Raw genomic sequence first — 22292 nt, forward strand, 5'->3', positions numbered from 1 at the left:
ACACCTCACTAACAAGAACACCATTCCCTCACTCCTGTATTATGTGGTAATACATTTGTATGTGTTGTATTGCAGAGTTCTGGGAGAGGTGATTATCATACAGAGGCAATCTTGACCCACCTCACGCCACGTGTATATGGTCTCTGATGTCAGCCAATATGTCAAGTTCACCGTCACCTTTGTGATTGTGGTATGATGGCCTTATTGTTGGGAGGAAAAGTTAGTTTTGATGAAAAGTAGTGTTTCTCACATATTGTATTGTATGACCTCATATACTTGTTTCCTTCCCCCTCCAGCACAATTGAACACCTGCTGCCATTTTTCCTTACTCAACTGAAGGATGAGGTGAGTATGATTATTATGTAAAACAGAGAAGGTTGATTCTGTGAGGGCCCTGGGGCACATTTAACAGGGATGCACAATCTGTCCCTTCAAATATTTTATATTACATTTCTTTGAGATCACAAGATGAATTATGACATTACAAACCTTCTCAGTACAACATGTTATATACTTCCTAAACAAGCGTATAAGGAAATTGGAAACAGTGGAAATGAAAATGCTAAACAGAAGCTGTCAAATCATTATGTAGAGATAAAGCCTTCACTTAGTGGCAACCTGTTAATAAGACCACCTCTGTACAAAGACCACAGCATAATCACAGTATAGGTTCTAAAGATAGCTAGGGCATACCGCATTTATAACGGAAATGATTCGTGAAAGAAAACATTCACAAATGATCTGCTATTTCTTCATTTACGAGAAAATCCTTGCAATTTATTGCATAAAGTATAATTTAATAATTGGGCGCACGCCTACAAAGGATTAATCATGGATGGGGAAACTTAGTTGTTGGCTACTTGCACAGTGGATGCTCTGGAAGGTAAGGAATTGGTGTAAAACATGTGAAAATTTGGTACACACAGCTTCAACCATTGGTGAGCTACAATACTTAAAACCGGCATTTCTAGATACTTTTAAAATAGGCGTTAAGACCGGTTTTCCCATACTGGGTCACATACACTGTATGAATGCTGCATCAACTGTTCCATGAAAAGGTTTTATAATTGTAGGAAACATTTTGAAAACTTTTGCGAATGCATCTAAAATTGCAAAATTGGCTATTGTTTTCTTCTGTGAATTATTCCCATTATACGGTATCAAGAGTTCATAATATAAAAAATAGAGGAGAGTGTCCTACTGCAGTATAGCCTGTACAAACACGAATCTCAAAGTAATGATGCAATGCCTTTAGTCACTTACAATGTGTTAGTTGGTCAGGTCTCTACTCAGCATTAAGTTTCAATGACTGTTGTAGTTATGGCTTCAATAAGCAGTTCACTGATGTCATTGTCAACACTCCTTAACACTGTATGTGTTGACATGATATCCTAAAGAAATCAAAGTTTTACTGCATTACTTAGAGATTCCATTTGTACAGGCTATACTGAAGTAGGACACTCTCCTCTCTTTTTATATTATGAACTCTTGACGGTATGTAATGATTAGACCATATGTACACACTACACAGGCCTTAATTCATTTAGAAAATGACCCAAGGGGGGTCACAATACAATTTTATCAGAGTAAGGGGGGAGATAGTGTAAACATCTGTGTGCGTACTTATCTAGGGACAAGAAAATTTTGTACTTTAGACTCTAATACATAGATTGCTACTGGTACATTCTCAGGTACCTAAGAATGTGACATTCCAAGCCAGAAATTTTTGGATTTTAGATGCATTCTAAGAATGACATGCTGCTCCAGGAACTTTTGACTCTTGTAAATTGTTTCTGATGCATTCTGAGGCACTTTTACTACTTAAAATAAAATTTAAAGGGAGGGGGGGGGGATGAGATTTTGTAAAGGGTTGGTCAGGCTAGTGCATCAGCATGCCCTCCCCCTAAATGAAACACACACACACACGCACCACACACACGCGCACCACACACACACGCACCACACACACACACGCACCACACACACACGCACACACACACCACACACACACACACCACACACACACAACACCACACACACACCACACCACACCCACAGAGTAACACACACATACGTATACACTACACACACTACAGAAATGCATTCACACTAACACACTACACACATCCACGCAGTACACTACACTATGGAGACACTACACACACACACGTACACATACAACAGCACTCAAAATACTTGTTTATACTATGGTTACAGTGGCCCCACCCAGTTAGTTATCTCAGAGAAACAGAACTTTGTCATTATGAGAAGTGAAAACCATAGCCTTCACCAAACCTTCCCTGGCCTGACAAATGTCAAACCATAAAAGGAAATGGGCAACAATCTTGTTAATTGGTCAACAAATAACTGTTATAATCAATCACCCTACATACTCACACACACACACACAGTAGCATGCATTCAGAGACAGTAGCACACACACATACACACACAGACAATAGCATGCACACACAGAGAGTAGCACACACACGTGTACATATACACACACTGCTGAGTAACACACACACACACACACACACACACACACACACACACACACACACACACACACACACACACACACACACACACACACACACACACACACACACACACACACACACACACACACACACACACACACACACACACACACACACACACCACACACACACACACACACCACACACACACACACACACACACACACCACACACACACACACACACACCACACACACACACCACACACACACACACACCACACACACACACACACACACACCACACACACACACACACACACACCACACACACACACACACACACACCACACACACACACACACACACACCACACACACACACACACACACACCACACACACACACACACCACACACACACACACACACACCACACACACACACACACCACACACACCACACACACACACACCACACACACCACACACACACCACACACACACACACACACACCACACACACACACACACACACCACACACACACACACACACACCACACACACACACACCACACACACACACACACACACCACACACACACACACACCACACACACACACACACACACCACACACACACACACACACACCACACACACACACACCACACACACACACACCACACACACACACACACACACCACACACACACACACACACACCACACACACACACACACACACCACACACACACACACCACACACACACACACACACACCACACACACACACACCACACACACACACACACCACACACACACACACCACACACACACACACCACACACACACACACACACACCACACACACACACACCACACACACACACACCACACACACACACCACACACACACACACACACCACACACACCACACACACACACCACACACACACACACACCACACACACCACACACACACACACCACACACACACACACACACACACACACACCACACACACACCACACACACACACACACACACACACACCACACACACACACACACCACACACACACACACACACACACACACACCACACACACCACACACACACACACCACACACACCACACCACACACACACACACCACACACACACACACACACCACACACACACACACCACACACACACACACCACACACACACACACCACACACACACACACCACACACACACACACCACACACACACACACACACACCACACACACACACACACACACCACACACACACACACAATAAACACATACTGCAACTGGGAATCACAAATTGTTTATATATTGTGTTAACTAAGTTACAGTGTTAAGGTGTTAAATAGAATGTTAAATATTACATATACAATTTTGTGTTTAAATGCTCAAAGGCCTAGGGCATACAATATCCTTCTGTTGCTCAGGACAAAATCCCCAGATGTTATCACATTGCTGTCGTTCTTGTTACAGGGAATCATTAGTGAAGGTAAATGCTGAGAGAATGATTGCCAAGACACGACTTTCAACAGGTTGATCTCTCGTTCATTAGAATTGTTGGCTACCTTAACAAATACCTTTCCAAGATGAAGTTTGGAAAACCAAAAGTGATGGAGGTGTACAGTTCCCTTCAGAGCAGTCTTTACTGTTGTTTCTTCAATAAAAGCTGCTCCAATCATAAGTTGGAATGAACATTGTCCCATCAAGTGATCCAACAAGTTGAGGTGTGTTAACGAATGATTACAGGGCTACACAGTTGGCAATGTCATCAAAGTCCCCTATCTTTGTCCGATGAAAGCTTTGTTTCAGTAAGCCAAAAGTACCAGTCCGATGCACACTTGGTGTGTCCCACTAAGAGGAATGATATTGTGATGTGATCCAGTCATGTATCACCACATCAAATAATTCATTATAGATCAATTCTTATTTTGGCTAGTGCAGTTATCTGCATTTAAATGTACAAATGTCTCTCCTAGACTTTGAACTTCAAAAAAGTGGTGAAGCATGGAGATGATAGAATTGGCCCCCTTTCCAACATTGCAAGCTTCATCTGTCAAGTAAGTTACCTATATTGTAAGGGATTACCATAGTAACATTGTACTTCAAACATGTACATACATACTTGACATGGTATGGCTTCACAACATACTCCAAAGATTCCACATTTTCTTGGAGTTAAAAAGTATATAGGACAAGGGTCACTTGGGTAGTGAACCTATTAAATATACCATAAACTGGTATTTATACGAAAGTTTACGTCACAGTGCATTTACCTGTTGAGCCATATCAAAGCTGTAATGCACTTCCAGTTTATGGCTTACAGGTGTTGTATGTGATGATGATGAAAGAGGCTCTAGTACTCCATCAGAATTTGTGAAGGTGTCTTTCAACCTTTCCCGGCTTGCCTTGCAAGCATCACCATAGCAGGTCCTCTCAACAGCTACTGCTTCCAAGTGGCTTTTGCTGCATCAATGGTCTATTAATGTACAGTACGTCATGGTAAGAGTGCTTACTAACAAGCTAATATTTTTCAGAGAAACATGACTAAGAATACACAGAGTACATGTGGAGATAAGGAAGGAGTTTACTGAAATGGGAAATTAGATCATGTGAGGAAGCCAGATTTACGAATAGGTTACATTATCTTTATTGGGGTGATATTCTGTAACAGACGGATACATACCTTCTGTTTCTGGCAATCCAATGTGTTAGCCAGTCTCATAAAGGATGTACTATTTTGCTGGCATGTCCAACACAGGTCACTTCTTGGTCTTCCTATCACAATGTGTGGAAGTTATTCCAGCTTTGCTCCAGAACTCCTGGTAGCACGTCCAAATTTTCTACAAAGGGAGAAAGTACAGTATGTATCCTTAAAATTTCAATAATTTCAATTTTAATTTACAGTGCACTCTTATTGGAGTCATCAAAGCCTGAGTATCTCAGGTAAACAATTTGGTGTCTTATGTAGGTACGTTTTTACAATAATATTGTGGTGTGTAAATTTATTCAACTTATGCACATTACACAGATCATATAATTACTTGTAATACATAATTATTATTATTACGTATGTATCTTCTTGCTGTCAGATGTTGGCAACACTGACTAAATGCTGGAATATGGCCGGGGAGTAAGATAGCATTCTGCTCAGCATAATTCTGAATGAACTTAAAGAAGATTCAGAATTGTTCCAAATGTTAGGGCATTGTGTGGATGCTTGAGAGAGTTGCCGTGAGTTCTTACAGTAAGGGAATTCTTTGAGAAGTGCTCCCTCGTGGCTTGCACCTTGTGATGGCTCATATCATGCAGAAAGGTAAATGTTTTTTTTCTCTACATAACATGTACCCCTTGTGCTTGTAGTCCAATGCTTGTCCTTGTCCTTTTGGCAGGTTTATGCCCACTGCATATGCCAACATCATCGTCTTCACGACATTTCCCAAAAGGACCATCTCTTGGCTTATTAAGAAAACCTGAGCCCTGTACTCCACATAGTACTGCAGTAGAAGCAAAGTGTTACAAGGATTACCATCAGTTAAGGTACATCCACATGTAGTATCTACAAATTTCACACCCTTGGCTACAGCTGTTTTGGCTGTAGCTGATGGACCCACTGTTAGATGGGGTGCACATACAGTACGATGTCACAGCCGACTCTGTGGTTGCTGTTTCAACACAGCTAATGTAGGATTGAGACTAAGTACCAGGGGACTGAGAAGGAGAATCAGTGAACAGAGACTGAGGATCAGCCAAAGAATTCTGCATTCCCTGTACGCTAAAAAATTGCATATTTTAAAGTGCCATTTCTATAGGTCATTAATATCACTACAACTAGAGACTGACATGACCACTTCCTCCTCTATGTATTTGTAATGATTGTACGTGTTTATTATTGTAGTACATTCCTTTAAAGCCACCCTGCATTTTTGTGGCTTATTTCATTATCGCTGTAGTCATCATCGCTTGGCCCATCATTAAAATAATCTGTAATAAGTGCCTCAACTTCATGAGAATCACAGTGGTTGGGATATATAGTACGTAGATCAAAGCTGGAATAATGTTATAACTGTAGAAACATGTAGACTGTAGCAAACACTACATCAAAATTTACTACATACACAGGAGCCCATAAGTGTCACAAGGTAGTTTATGGCACTTGTATGGGTTCCTGGTAGATGTGTGAAGTACACATACTGTATTCTGGACTATTAAATATTGACAGGTTTTAACTCATTCAATGATGTAGACACCATGTGGCACATTTGTTCAACATGTGCTTCTCGTGTTAAAATTTTGGTGTTCTGTGGCTTTCACTATTTATTGTAGCAGCTAATGTGTTTATTATTAAATGTGACATGTTGAGTTAAAACCCGACATGTTTGCGTGATACTGTGCTTGAGATAAATGCCATTGAAATGCATTGGGTAAAAAATGTGTGCTGCAAAAATTTTTACACATTTTAATCGTTCCAGTAAATCGTAAAGACACAAATTGAGGTTTCTAATACACTACTGCATTTGCCTCTTCATGGAGAGTAAGAATATTGTTGTTTTGTTTCTCTACCTTGAGAGTTATTCGTGTTTGTTTACATTGCGGTAAACGTGACTTGGTTGTCGTTTCTCAGTTAAAACAGCCTTCTTGCTTAATGGCATGGATGTACTTAAGTAAAAACTATGTCTTGATGAATGCCCCAATTCATGGTCAACAGAACAACACAAATCCCAACTCTATAAACCTTTTCACTCGTTACTTATGATTGATTAAGTAAGCGCCTGTAGTTTTTCCCGTAAAGGCACTGTACAAATCGATTGTTTTGCTCTTCTTGTTATTGCTGTAACTTCAAAAGCACTCTCAGAGGTAATACTTGGAACAGTTCATACACCATTGGACATTATGTTACATACACTAATCACTGGGTTTGTGGTTGTGTGTAATGAACTGGTGATCATCATTGTACCACAAGTGCTAGCAATTTTTAATTTGTGTAGGGATCATTTGTGACTGGATCTGCGAAACCAGTCTTATCGCCCAAGACAGGAAGTTTGATTTTTTCATACAAACACAAAGCTTTACGAATGCACTATCAAATTTCACTGTCACAGTCGACCTGAGTAAAGTGGTCGGCTTTTGCTAGCTACTTTATGTTAAAATTTGGGACACATACAAGTTACAATAAAGGTACAACACATTAATACTCGAAACCAGTGTTTCTCAATACTTTTAAATAAGCAATAAGACCGGTTTTCCCAGACTGGGTCACATGATCTTTTGTATGTATTTTGTGTGGTGCATACATTTATCTAAACTTATCAGTCAGTTAATCACAGAAATTAACATGAGTGTATATAGGAGCAAGAGTACATAATAAAATGGAAGGCAATAAATTGTTGTAAAACATGTTAAAATTTGGGACATATAGCTACCCCATTGGTAACTTACAACCCTCAGAATATTTAAAACCTGCATTTCTTGATGCTTTTAAATAGGCGATAAGACCAGTTTTTGCCAGAGACAGTCACACATGTAGAAATAAAAGCCATAAAAATAGGGAGGTCACCCAAACATGTATCTTCATAAGTTACTGTACTTCTTCTGTCATCTGTATGGCAGGAAATTTTGACAAAAGAAAAGGCTGATGAATGAGTTAAATTTGTCAATTGTCCACAAGTACCTTTAAAAGTACATGATCTATGATTTCTTGACTATAGTCAACATTTAATTCATTAAAGTTAATAAAGTAACATTTTGTTGCATCAAAATGTCCTGTCATACAGCTGTATGGTACAGCCTGTCTACAGTTCAGCCATTCATGACAGATGTACATATACTATCATCACCTCCTAATCTCATCCTCAGTGTCCCCTCCTCCATCAGAGTCAATACTGGACATCCTTAGAGTTGATCTTAGGAGAACCCCCTCATCATCAGTGGAACCTCCATATGGATCAACATCACTGTAAGAGAGTGAAAATAATACAATAATTTTCAAGTGGAAAGTTTCTTTTGTAAATTTTTATAGTTTCCCGTATCTGCCTAGCTGTGATTTTTATTTTAGGCTTAGGCAAGTGATAGGACATATTACACAATGACCTAGAGCTTTATCCACCTTGTTGTTGGTTCATTTTGTTTCACTGGTGACTTGGAAATAGGGGCTTTCTCTTTTCCTTTAGCAGAATCATCACCCACTGGTGGTTTTGTGATAGGGGATTTCCCCTTTCCTTTTTTGGAATCATCTCCAAGTGTGTCACCCTTACAGTAGGAGGGTGGGGAAGGTACATCTTCATCATCAGAACTGTCATCATTATCTCGTGCTTTACCAGCCATCCGATAACTGATGACACAAAAAGCAAAACACTAACCAAACACAAATCACTAACTGGTCCTATACCTGTCAATGGATAGTTTGGTTTTCTTTCTGTGACAGTCCACAATCCACTCCTTACGTACTATTACTCCACCAGCCTCCTTGACCTGGTTGAACTTTGGTGTGTTGGTTAATGCACAACTGTAAGTGATCAATGTATAATGTATTTGACAAAATGACTAAACACAAATGTTATACTGTATGATATTATATGGGCAAAGTAACTGGAAATTCTGTTCTCTCTGTGATACATGTCTAACTATCTGAATCAGCAAATAAATATATGTAACATATAGTGGAGCCACTCTATTTTGAACACCTTGGGACCATAATGAAGTGTCCTTAACACAGAGGTGTTCTAATTTCAGTGGTTCAAAGTATGTGCAATGTCCTGATTTCAGGGTGTAATATTTGTTCCATCTTAAGCATCTTAAGCTTATTTCCTGATTTAAAATGTGCAGTTCAGTTTAGTTGTTGTATAGATTGTGGTAGATAGGATCTTACATGTCCAGTGTGATGCTCCACACTGCTATATGTGACCAGGGCTGCGAAAACAGGGCATGTGGGCACAAACTACATCTCATCACATTACAGATCATATCTCAATACAGGAACTGAATATCTTCATTCTGTAGCTTGCATTATAAAGCCAATTAAATGTTTAACGAGTGATGAAAATTTCAGGCTACAGCACAATTAACTTAAAAGTTATGATTTATGAAGTGTTTTTTAAAAAAAGAAAAAAAAAAACATTCAAATTTTATGTGCCCACATGCCCTATTTTCGCAGGCCCGGTAACATATATCAGTACTCACATGAGATGTGTACATGATGGTCTCCAGTCAGGTTTGTAGTGTGCTCCCAGTTCAGTAGCCTTGTCCCTCAGTTCACTCCTGTATGGGTTCTTGAAGCCACTAAGAGCAAACGTCACTCATCATCTTTAGGAGATGACTCTGGAAGTGAAAAAAACACAGTTGTCCAACTACTTTGTCATGCTTGCTCCCTCGCTCACACACATGCATACACACTCATACAGTACATCGACACACACACACACGCACACACTACAGACACACACACACGCACACACTACAGACACACACACACACACACTACAGACACACACACACACACACTACAGACACACACACGCACACTACAGACACACACACGCACACACTACAGACACACACGCACGCACACTACAGACACACGCCCATGCACACACCCACACACGCACACACACACACACAACACACACTACAGACACACACACACTACAGACACACACACACTACAGACACACACACACTACAGACACACACACACTACAGACACACACACACTACAGACACACACACACTACAGACACACACACACTACAGACACACACACACACACACTACAGACACACACACACACACACACAACGCACACTACAGACACACACTACAGACACACACTACAGACACACACTACAGACACACACACTACACACACACACACTACACACACACACACTACACACACACAACACACACACACATTACCCAAAGGTTCCACAACGACCTCAACACCGCTAAGCAAGACAAGGACAGTTGTGAATTTGCTTCCCCAGTTAACACCAGGTACCCATTAATGCTACAGCTGGGTGGACTGCTTCCCCAGTTGACACCAAACCACCAGGTCCCCATTTAAACAGCTGGGTAGACTGGAGCAATGTGAGTAAAGTTTCTTGCTCAAGGAAACAACAACACCAAAGTGGCGTAGCTGGGAATCGAACCTGGGACCTCTCGATCACCAAGCAGATTCCCTAACCACTTGGCTATGCTGCATCACATGTGTACTTACGTACACGTACATATACACACAGTGTGTATTACAGATAAACTCAGACACATACAGGTACAAAAGCACAAATGTGTTCCATCTGTTCATACACATGTGTAAATACGACATATGAGGTATTCTTAAAACCCTTTCACAGCCAAATGCTCAGAGACCACCACTGGCCAAATTACTGAATTGTGTCATACTAATCATCCAATACACAGAACCTAAACACTTGCTATAAACTAAGGAGGTCAATTACATTGTGTTTGTTTACATAACAGTAACTGCAATCAAACAGCAACTAAACTTTGGTAAACAATATCCAAACAAACAACAGAATCCAAACTAACAATGTTTTTTGTGGTTTCCTCCCTTTCTGTTATGCATGCATATATGCACTGTGTCTACCATGCCATATCTGGGATTAAGCAGCCAACTGTTGACTTTACCTCCCTCCATCGATGTATAATTTCTTTACTATCAAATAATACTTCTCAACTCTAAAGAACAATTTAACTTGCCTATTGTGAATGACTACACTTGATTATTACATAACAAATGTGCACTAGTTCAAGAAGGATCCGATTATCCCAGAAATGGGCGTGTCTAATTCAGTACTAGTGCATGTTGCTATGAAACATTTGTATACAGGGGATTTATTACTTCTTGCAACATTGGAGAATGAAAAGCGTAGAGCTTGGTATGGCTTCTTACATGTTAACTAGCCACAAACATATATAGTTCACTCCCATTATGGTGGTTGTTTACTGTTATCATTCCTAATATGGACTATAGAACAACATTCTTTGGTCAATTAAAGAAGCCATATGATGCTTTACGCTTTTTGAATTTTGCCTTCTGTGTTGCAAGAAGTCATAAATCCCCTGTAGCAGTGCTAGGATTCTTCAGTGGATATACAAATAACTTCCAATGGCCCCTGTAACAGTATCCCACAAAGCATGCAATTTGTTTGTCAATATTCGTGTCAAGTGTCTTCACCTGTGTAGAGGTCTCTTACCAAAATTAGAAATGGTATGTTAGCAATGCTTTGAAGTTCAAATAAAGTAGAAGTTTCTATATCACAAAGAGACTCCAATACAAGTCTTGTACTAATTGCTAAGAAACTTGGTGATTAATTAGTTATCACTACGCACACAAGAATTTATTGTTAACCGCTGTCAACAACCTAGTGGCTAGCTAGACTAAAGACTAAGTCCATGTTCTTCACCATCTATACTGGTGAGTTAACTTGACTGAAGTGCCAAGGGTAGGTATTGGTGCTTTACACTTTGCTGGAAAATGGGCTGCCAGAGTTGCTGCAACACGACAAGCGCCATTACAGTAATGTTGCTTCCACTTTCATTTCTTTTACATGAGGCAGGGTGAAGCCAATTCATTGATGTGTATCACCAGTAAAAGTGTTATCTCGCTCAGCGACTGAGCCTTGAACAATGCCTTGAGAGGCAGGTACGTAAATTGTCGAGCAGAGTTTTCCCATGCATCCTTTAAATTTGCATACACTTCACTAGCAATGGCATGAGGCATAGCTGAAATATCCTTTTCACTGCTGGCCAAGCATTTTCTAAAACAGTTAGACACCAAACACCAACGTCTTTGAGCCATAAATGCTTCGTAGGAGGTGTTACAATGATGCGATAGAAACCTTGACTACGCCTTGGTTTCTATGTTGAGTCATTGTAACACCTACTCAGCATTTATGCCTCGAAGACGCAGGTATTTGGTGTCTAACTGCAACAAAATCCTTGCATACTTTGCAAATATCGAAGCATACTCCAAATGCCATTGTCTAATACAGGTTATAGCAAGGCTAAGTTTTATTCTATGGGTGAGTAATACATGTAATTTCATTCCCCATATGGCATCAGTGGACATTAATGGGTTAATGCTGGTGTGTAGTCTGGAGCTTACTGTGCAATATTGTGTCTACAGCTCTACACACATAAAAACAGACAGACAGACAGACAGACAGATTACCGTATCAGTATCCATTGGTTCATCATTGTTCACTTCAGCTGGAGAGTGGAGCTAGACAAATGACAGTCCATACTTCTCTGCCTGTTATTACAATACATACACTGTAATTACTTGTATAATATTATATGTCAACTTATAGAAATTGATAATCCACATATGCACACAATACTGAAACTAACTTTTCACCAGAGTTGGGGAAATTAAATAAAATGTAACTTAAGGTGGCGGTTACCTCACAATTTCCGGTTTGAAGAATATTTTTAAAATTCAGTTGTGAACACATTTGTAGAGCTACACGAAAGCAAACACCGTTACATCGTAGACCAGCTCTTCCTCTACCTACATGGTGATTTGTACAGCCATTAGATGCTGAACTATAACGCTATAGAACCGATTGTAAGAGCATGCAAAAATATTTTCGGCGTCAGTTTACGCAAAGCTTGTTGCACATTATGGCGAAGTAAAACGTGTAATCTATTCTTTAGCAGCATAAGCAGGGCGCAATCAACACAACTTCAGCCTATGCCAGGTTGAAACACAGCTATGGGATTTTGAAACCCTTTTGGCCACCGCGAAGGGACCTAAAACCTGCTGTACCATTGACAGGCAGTACAAAAATCTTTTTTTCTCAACATGCGGCCCTGCTACAATAAGTAATCACTTATTTTATGCTAATACAGAAGTCTCTCTCACTAGGATACAAGAACAAACTGATGCAGAAAGTTGTACTAACACTTTAGCATACCATACAAAACCACAAATGACGTATGCCGCCTAAGTTTCGCGTGAACCACCCGAATCCCCGTAAACAAAGCTTCTTAACTACTCTACTTACTTTAGTGAATGTCTTCTTTAATAATACTCGCACAACAGTAACAAATTTCAGCTGCCATTTTAATTATTACTTAAACACTAATCACATGACGCAATAAAAGAACTTTTGTGGCAGGACGTATGGCTTCGTTTTAATATTATTAGCTGTAAATATTAAAGTTACTCAATGCAAGTAACCACACAATGTTTTGAATTTGTACTAAGTTACTTTAATATTTAATAAATTAAATTAACACTTCAGCATATGCATGCAAACCACATGTTTTCACACAGACAGTGGACATTAATAGCAATAGTCTAGTCACATGGTATGCATCAGTCCAAATGGACAGTGTCTGAAAGGTTAATGATTGAGGTAATGGATCATTGAGTAGTTTAACCCTTAAACCTGCATAATCCAGAAAACTGGATTTAAACTTAATAAATATACATGCTTTGCACAAAACACTGTAACTTTCGAAGCATCCATCCTATAGCTATGCAATTTATGTCATTCTACTTGTGATGTAGCAAGGATTGAAATGATGATACTTAGGGTTTTACCGTAACGCTAAATGGTGAGGCCAAAACTAGCCATGAAAATAACGTTTTGGTAAGGAACTTTACATACCTTTATAAAAATGGTTGATAACTCGATGGTAGTTGATCCTATTTCCTTGTAACAACTTCCATTCAATTCGTCGTGAAATTTTGTATCAGGCCATATATGGCTCACATGAATAAAGCCACAATCAAAATTAAACACGTGGCAAAAATTTAGAAACATAGAGATGCGACCCGTCGCTGTTCACCGCTTTATAACAAGTAAGCCACTGTAGTTACACTGTTCATTTAACCATCTCCAAGTAGACCAGCAAACACACTTTTAATCTATGTGTATGTGTAGGCCGTAAGAATTAAGTTACCCCACCTAGTGTCACCGTGTGTGCCCATATTGTGTAAACACACATTCCGAAAAGTTCTCTGCAGGTTTAAGGGTTAATGGATAGTAAATAGCAGTATAAAAGCCATTTGTAATGCATTACTGGCTCATTGTCACTTTACTCATAGCATTACTCATTACTTTGCTTGTTACTACTCGTTACGTAACATTATTACTTTATTCGTTACTAGTATAGTTTTCAAAAGTAACTTAAGTTATACTACTGCGTTTCGCAAAGTAACACGTTATATTACTTCAATTCGCAAATTGTAATATATATTACATAATGCGTTACCCCATCTCTGCTTTTCACCATCAGCAGATAGCCAATACACTATAAATTCATTAAGCTCAGTTTTTCAATCTGGTTATCACCGGTGGATTTCTAGGAATATGTATGAGGAATACTCTGGGGCCTCGAAATGGCACTAGCCAACCAAAGACATGAAGCTTGAGACAATACTGAACAATAGCTATCTTCTATGTATGTGTAGTTCTTTCAGAGTGTGTTAAGAAGTTTGGCAGCTATAAAGGCTGAAGGGCTCCATACTACATTCCTGGCTATTTTATGACAAAAGCTACCAGCCAAATTCATGGACATATAGATTCAGCTGTCAATATAAGCTATTTAAAGCCATGACTATCAACCTTTTCATATGACATCATAATATTATAGTGGACATGTATTGTATGTACTACAATAATAGCTCTCACACATGCTAACACAAACACACAATTGTACCTTATTGTATGGTTGTGTACATACTAGCTTCAGACGGTCCCATTTCTGACTGACAATATTCTTTGATAGCTTCTCTTTACCTACAGAGAATAGCGTTTGATATATGAAAACACACATCAGAACAAAGACTTGGGAGACTTGTGCAATACAGACACATACTACGAGTAAGGGAAAATCCTCCAGAAAATAAGAAATTGTTCCATTGTACCATTTCTCACATAAGGAATATACCCATCAACAGACATCACCAATAGTGAGACATCTATTGAAAGGGTAGACTAGAGCAATGAGACATGTAGAGATAAATACCTGTTCTTCCTTTGTTAAGCAGTCATACCTACTAGTACCTGGGTCACTTGTGCACTATTCAGATGTTGAAAGCTAGTGCAGGCAAACCCTCAAGTAGAGATGCACCATTAATCGGATCAGCTATGGGTTATCAGCTAAATTAGTTTTGTTTTTGCATATTGGTATTGGACCAGTAACAAGCAACAGATACGTACAGATGTACATCAGGATGTATTTTATGGAGGTCACTTGTGCTCTAGTAATATCCTAGCACTAGCAGCACCTGTTTATGTAATGTCTGTTGTTGATTACAGTCACCACTCTGTCTCTATGTGCTACCATATTGGATCAGCTTTGTTTATCAACTTGATAATATTTTATATCAGTTATCAGAATATCAGCTAAAAGTCATATCGGTGCACCTCTACCCCCGGGGAAATGAATCCGTGGGTGCATTGCATAGGTGTCCACAGGCACACACGCACACACACACACTTCACACTCACTTAAACATTCTCACTCAGTTAGTGTTAGTCCAAGTCTTACTCTCTGCCGGTGACATAAAACTGGATGTGACCAACAACACCTGGTGTACACAATACCACAATCAAAACTAACACAGGATACACTAACTCACTTCACAATTGTCAACATCATCACCAGACCTACACACCAACACCTCCACAAAAGCACTTCCATCATTTCCTATAGAAAAAAAGTATATTATACATGTGTATACAGCTATTAAACAAACCTTTGTGTCTTACAATGTCCCAAGAAGGTGAAACTAGCACACACATGCATACAAACACGTGTGCACATCTGCTATGCAAGTTATAGGTATGTATGATAGGTTCTGCACTCTACCATCAGTGTGTAGCAGTGATTGAGAATGGTAGTAACCAGTAGCAACAGAAGTAACCATAGCAACAGCTGTGCATGTAACATGAACCATACTTGCTAGGTACACTATACTCAGTAATTGAGGTTTGAACATTACCCCCCAAATTAAATTAAATTAAATTACAAGGAACATATGTACATGTCACCAATCATGTAGCATGCTGGAAGTGTCCCATGTTACTTGAAACATGACATGTAGAAAGTCACAGATTCCAAGAGAATGAACAATTTTTTTAAATTACTCGAACATTACACACTCTCATACCCACAACATGTGTCAGTATTACCTGTAATACAACTGAAGTTTGTTTCTCTCCAGGACTGGCACATGTCCATTTTCTGAATGAGTCTTCACTTAGTAGATTATCAGCTGGATTGTTCTACAGGTTGGTAAGTACATTGTGGGAGTTTGTGTGTGATGATATATATCATACAGTATAGTAGGGACCACAAAGATTTGGGCGTGGCCCATGAAAAAACATCACCCCAAACCAGCTTCACTTTTACCTGATGACGATGAGGCAGTATTAGTTAGGTAAAACTAAGCCCAAACAAGCCTTCAGATCGCAACAAGTTGCTATATGGAATTTTTTTTACAAAAAAATTCATTATATGGAATTTTCTACTGACTGACTGATGTTTTCAGACAAGTGTAACTTGATAACAACTAAGGCTACAGGCTTAATTTTTTCACTGTTTGATGTTGCTTTACACATGCCTTTTGGCATACCGCAGTATATACAATGCATTCTTCATGCATTTAGCAGTGTCCACCTTTGTATTCATCTTCCCTGACAGTAAAAGGTGTTGATTGTGCAGTAGCACATGATGGCTTCCCTTTGCAATGTCAGTATTTTTCATAGTGGCTACTTTGATTGCAGAGGTGTTTTTCAAACAGTTCTTGATTCGTAATGCTGTGTAACGGGTTGAACATAGATACAACAGAGCATAATAAATTCTTCATTTTTCTGATGACAATTGGTAGCAGGGGTGAACGGCACCATTTCTTTCTTTTGATGCAGAAAGGTTTGGGTTCACCAGAAAAAGTTAACAAATACACAAAACAATAGAATTTTCAACTAGAGTGGGAAGCATAGCACATCAATAAAAAGTACTGAAACAAGCTGGAGTAGTGCATGATATTAAAACAAAATATATATTTCTGTACTTTTTATCGATGTGCTATGGTAACTACTCTAGTTTGTTAGGGTTTCCAATGTAAAAATTTGACATCTTCAAAATAATTTGCTAACTGTTGTTACATGTTGGACTAACTCTCACTTGAATACAGCTGCAGTGCCGATAAATTCCATTGCCTTCTTGGGGTAGAAATCAATCGAAATATCTGCAAAATCCAAGATTACGAGCCGTAACTCTTAGAAACTTTGATCTTTTATCGTAATACTGGAGTTTAACCTTCCTCTGTGAGTAAACCTTTACCTAAAAGCATTGATAGTTTAATTGGAGAAGTAGGTTTCCTGTCGCTGCATCATTTGAGCATGATTTTGGGCTCCAAAAATGGGTTTTCGTCTACAGACACCAAATGAATGATAGCTCAAACTTCCTCACACCACAGTAGTAATCATCCATCAACAAAGAAGTCACATACAAAGTATGGTTAAGGTTGAACACCTCTAACCATCTGGGTGAGCACGATATAGGGCAAAATTTGTCGGAAATCACACCTTGATTATACAACTTGTCCACTTAACTGCTTAAAAATAGATATCTCGGTGTAAAACAACTGTATGATCCATAAAGTATAACTAATAGCAAGGATATAGTCGCTGCAATACAGTTACAAAAGCACTTAGCCTATTCAATCAGCCTCATGTGACTAGGCTAGGGTGTGGTCAGTAATGATACACTGCCTAAATTTATTACTGGGCATGCAATCTAGGGATAAAATCACAGTTGTCGTAGCACTGTACAAGACATCAAGTCGCATCAAGTGTTTAAATGGCTGAAATTATGCGAGCTTAATTGTAATTCTTTAGTGCCATTTAATTTATTTTATGATTCCTGACAATGATAACCTGGGATAACCTCACTTTTAGCTGTGCTTTACAGGGCTCACGATAACGGTCGGACATCGGACAACTTCCGGACATTTACATAGATTTCCGGCCAATTGCTCACATGATCGGAAAAAATGTCTGCTCACTCAGTAAGGGCACGAGTACACAAGCGAAACGTTTCTACTTCGACCAGTGGCAGTGACAGCGAGCCTTTACAGAAGAAACGTGCCATTAATATTGAAACTGTAGAGAAATGGATTCGCGAAAATGACAAGACACTTCAAACGACAACGTGGCTGAAGTACGACCGAGGGAGAGGCGGCACAGTAACTTCGCTTAAATGCGAATTGTGCATTACGTATCGAGATAAGCTAGAAAGCTGCAAGAATTACAGCCCAGCATTTATCCTTGGGTCGAAGAACCTCCGGACTTCGGCATTTAAAGAACACGCAAAGTCGGAAATGCACCTGAAGGCATACAGTTTGTTTACGAGGAGCAAGGCGGTGTCAGTAGTCGATTATGCTCCCATAGCGAGAGCTCTGGAAAGGATGGACGCCACCACTGCATCGAATATGAGGCGGAAATTCGAAATAGCCTATTTTATTTGCAAGCAACACTTACCTTTTACAGAAATGGGGCCTATTTGTGGTCTGGAAGAAAAGCATGGAGTAAGCTTAGGGACTGGATACAAAAATGACAAGGCTTGTGTTGTGCAGTGTTTGTTGATTTTATTGCTCAAGAACGGAGAGAGGCTCTGTTGGATTCTGTGTCAAAAGCAAAATTTTTCAGTGTTCAAGCAGATGGGACCACTGATAAAGGAAACATAGAAGAGGAAATGTTTCATGTCGTGTATTGTGATTTTAATTCAAGTGATAAGACGGTTCGAGCACGCAACAGGTTTTTGGCTATGAGGTAGCCAACCAGTGGTAATGCTGCTGGGCTGTTTGAATGTTTTAAACAGGCAATGGAACACATGAACATTCCCGAGGCTGATTGGAAAGCAAAGCTGGTTGGATATGGTTGTGATGGAGCTAGTGTTAACATAGTGTGCAATGCATTGAAAGGATATTTTGAAGAGGCTGTCCCATGGATAATAATCTTTTGGTGCTTGGCACATTGTCTTGAGCTTGCTGTGAAGGATGCACTGAAGTCAACACTGTTTGACGATGTCGATGACATGCTAATGCGTGCTTACTACATTTACAAGCGGTCACCCAAGAAGTGCAGGGAGTTAGAAGAGATTGTACATTCCTTGAAGCAGTGTCTTGATGACGGTGATATGCCTGACAAGGGCAACAAACCAATCCGTGCTTGTGGCACTCGATTTATCGATCACAAAGTTGCTGCCATGAATAAATTTGTTGATCGTTTTGGTGCTTACCTTAGTCACCTGTGTAGTCTGACCGAGGACAGTAGTGTTGCATCTGCCGATAAACAGAAGTTAAAAGGCTATATTTTGAAGTGGCAAAATGGGAGAATCCTTCTGGCATGTGCGTTATTTGCAGATTTGTTGAAACCAGTTGCCATGCTTAGCAAAAGTCTACAGTCCACTGAAATAAATGTAGTAGAAGCAATTGAGGGTATCTTGAAGACTAAGAAATCTATTGAAAAATTGAAAACAACCACATTCAATGATCTCCCTACTGTTAAGAAGGTTATGTCACGTGTGCAGTCAGGAGATGAATCGGAATCAGCTACTGAAACCACCTATCAGGGGACAAAAGTAACACACTATGAGACTTCTGTGGCTTACCTCAGTAGGCACAAGAATGAATACATGGAGGCTGTCATAGATTGCTTAAAAGACCGTGTAAAACTGCAGCATGTTAATTTGCTTACTGATATCCTTGTTGTTCTTGCCACTCATGGGTGGAACAGAACTGAAAAAGATGATTTTGCAAATGCCTCACTACAGAATATTGTAGATCACTTTTCAGTGCCACTGATGAAAGCAGGTGTAGACTTAACGGTCTTAGAAGAAGAGTGGCTTGAGATGGTTTATTATGCCAAAACTTACCTTAACCTGGTTCAAGATGACTGCCAGACTGTTTGGTGGAAACTAGCTAATTGCACTGATTCCAAGAAATTGGCAAATATTTTAACTTTAGTTGAATTGATATTTTGCTTACCTATGTCAAATGGGCATCTTGAGCAGGTCTTTTCAACACTGAAAATGATAAAAACTGAAAGAATAACCAGCCTAGGTGAAGGCCAGCTTGACAATCTTCTTCGAATTACTGTGGACAGTCCACCCTTTTCAGATTGGGATCCTTCTAGAACTGTTCAGCTTTGGTGGGACGCTAAGCAGCGTAGAACAGTGCAAGATACAAGAGCACCACCACGTCGGCCTGAAAAAGAGACTGGCGCCACTACTGAGGAGTATCAGTTACACTTGGGTGACTGGGATGAGTTTATTGGTCGGACTGACTCAGATGATGACTAACTTGCATTAACTCAACTGTAATAACTAAATGAAATTAAAATTCTTATTTAGTACAAAATGTAATAATTAAATCATATACATAAAATGAATAATTTAAACACCCTACAGAAGTTCCCTCCTAAAACAAGATGAATACAATAGATTAGACCAGTCACCACATTCAGTACATGTATAATACAGCACACAATGTATTGTCCGAACAAAAAATGTTTTTGTCCGAGCAACTTTCTAGTTGTTAGGAAATTTGTCCTAGCACTTAAAATTTCTTATCGTGAGCCCTGGCTTTATGGATCGTTAAGTTGTTTTACACCGAGGTATTTATTTTAAACGGTTGAGTGTACAAGTTGTGTAGTCAAGCTGTGATTTCCAGCAAATTTTGCCTTATATCGAGCTCACTCAGATGGTTAGAGATGTTCGACCTTAACCATACTTCGTATGTGACTTCCTTATCAATGGATGATTACTACTGTGGTGTGAGGAAGTTTGGGATGTCATTTGTTTAGTGTCCGTAGACAAAAACCCATTTTTTGTGGCCAAAATCGTAAGTCAAATGATGCAGCGACAGGAAACCTACCTCACTAATCAAACTACCAATGCTTTTAGGTGAAAGTTTACTCACAGAGGAAGGTTGAACTCCAGTATTGCGATAAAGGATCAAGGCTTCTGAGAGTTACAACTCGTAATCTCGGATTTTGCAGATATTTCGATCGATTTCTACCCCAAGAAGGCAATGGAATTTATCGGCACTGCAGCTGTATTCAAGTGAGTGTTGGGAACTGAACTTGAACATGCATACACCTTTATAACACTGTACTTTGTACTCTAGGTTAGGCCTTAGTATTCTTCCGTTTCTTGTAATTATCTCACGTGTGTACTTGAGAGTTAGTCCAACATGTAACAGCAGTTAGCAAATTATTTTGAAGATGTCGAATTTTTACATTGGAAACCCTAAGTTTGTGTACTTGTAGTAAAAATGTAACTTTGTCAAGCCTACAAGATGCACTGACTGAAATTTTGTAGTCACACAGTTGGCTTAGAAATCGTGAAACTAATCAGCTCTATGCAACGATACAGTAAAAGTTCACAAGACACTAAGATAACTCACTGGATCTTCGCTGCTGAACGAGTACACGTGTTGAAATTTAAGTTCTGGCATTGCTTTTGCGTTCCGCCTTCCAAAAGAGTCCTGCTTCCAATATTTTCGAATATTGTGGTAGCGTCTCTAAATAGCGCCTCTACTTGTAAAAAGTGTGTCGATATGGCTTCTGCTCTCCTCCCTCCCGTGTCTTCTGTGATGTCTCATTTTCAAGTGTTGATGGAACATTTTGATAATCCAGACCAACTTCAAGATGTTATGTTATTAGCTGCAGCGAAGAGTGCGCCACTTTGTTGAAGACTCCTGCTGCCACGCCCCCTTCTGAATACTGCCCTGAT

The 22292-nt window shown here is 39.6% G+C and overlaps 1 protein-coding gene and 2 long non-coding RNA genes across 19 annotated transcripts in view; 1 reads left to right on the forward strand and 2 right to left on the reverse strand.

Moving 5' to 3' along the window:
• Positions 1–8869, reverse strand: part of LOC136236255 (uncharacterized) — a 157619-nt gene extending 148750 nt beyond the window's left edge. For 3 of the 5 annotated variants that reach the window (XM_066026385.1, XM_066026391.1, XM_066026396.1), the window contains exons 1-2: positions 8623–8869; positions 8354–8470 (exon numbers count right to left, since the gene is read on the reverse strand). In XM_066026385.1, coding sequence (XP_065882457.1) covers positions 8354–8470; positions 8623–8840 — 335 coding nt within the window. In that variant the 5' untranslated portion in view covers positions 8841–8869. Of the gene's footprint in view, positions 1–3796; positions 4586–4641; positions 4735–4792; positions 4996–5202; positions 5360–8353; positions 8471–8622 lie in introns of those variants that run through there. The other 2 variants (XM_066026403.1, XM_066026409.1) reach the window with 2 other exon arrangements.
• Positions 39–6477, forward strand: LOC136236304 (uncharacterized). Of its 12 annotated transcripts, none has more exons than XR_010692082.1 (12): positions 49–219; positions 297–345; positions 3993–4243; positions 4496–4576; positions 4829–5018; positions 5054–5128; positions 5191–5374; positions 5424–5462; positions 5609–5832; positions 5909–6056; positions 6103–6286; positions 6329–6477. It is a non-coding gene; the product is annotated as an uncharacterized lncRNA (long non-coding RNA). The 12 variants fall into 12 exon arrangements; XR_010692077.1 differs by having other exon boundaries at positions 50–219; positions 4843–5018; XR_010692073.1 differs by having other exon boundaries at positions 44–219; positions 3993–4051; positions 4106–5018.
• A 3837-nt stretch (positions 8870–12706) lies between the features above and the next one.
• On the reverse strand, positions 12707–22075 carry LOC136236597 (uncharacterized). Of its 2 annotated transcripts, XR_010692188.1 has the most exons (6): positions 21964–22075; positions 16249–16777; positions 16132–16199; positions 16001–16080; positions 15207–15286; positions 12707–12789 (listed from the first exon to the last, which is right to left on the reverse strand). It is a non-coding gene; the product is annotated as an uncharacterized lncRNA (long non-coding RNA). The 2 variants fall into 2 exon arrangements; XR_010692187.1 differs by having other exon boundaries at positions 16132–16777.
• Positions 22076–22292: the final 217 nt, after the last annotated feature.

The sequence above is a fragment of the Dysidea avara genome, chromosome 1 (assembly GCF_963678975.1).
Source record: "Dysidea avara chromosome 1, odDysAvar1.4, whole genome shotgun sequence".
NCBI lineage: Eukaryota > Metazoa > Porifera > Demospongiae > Dictyoceratida > Dysideidae > Dysidea > Dysidea avara.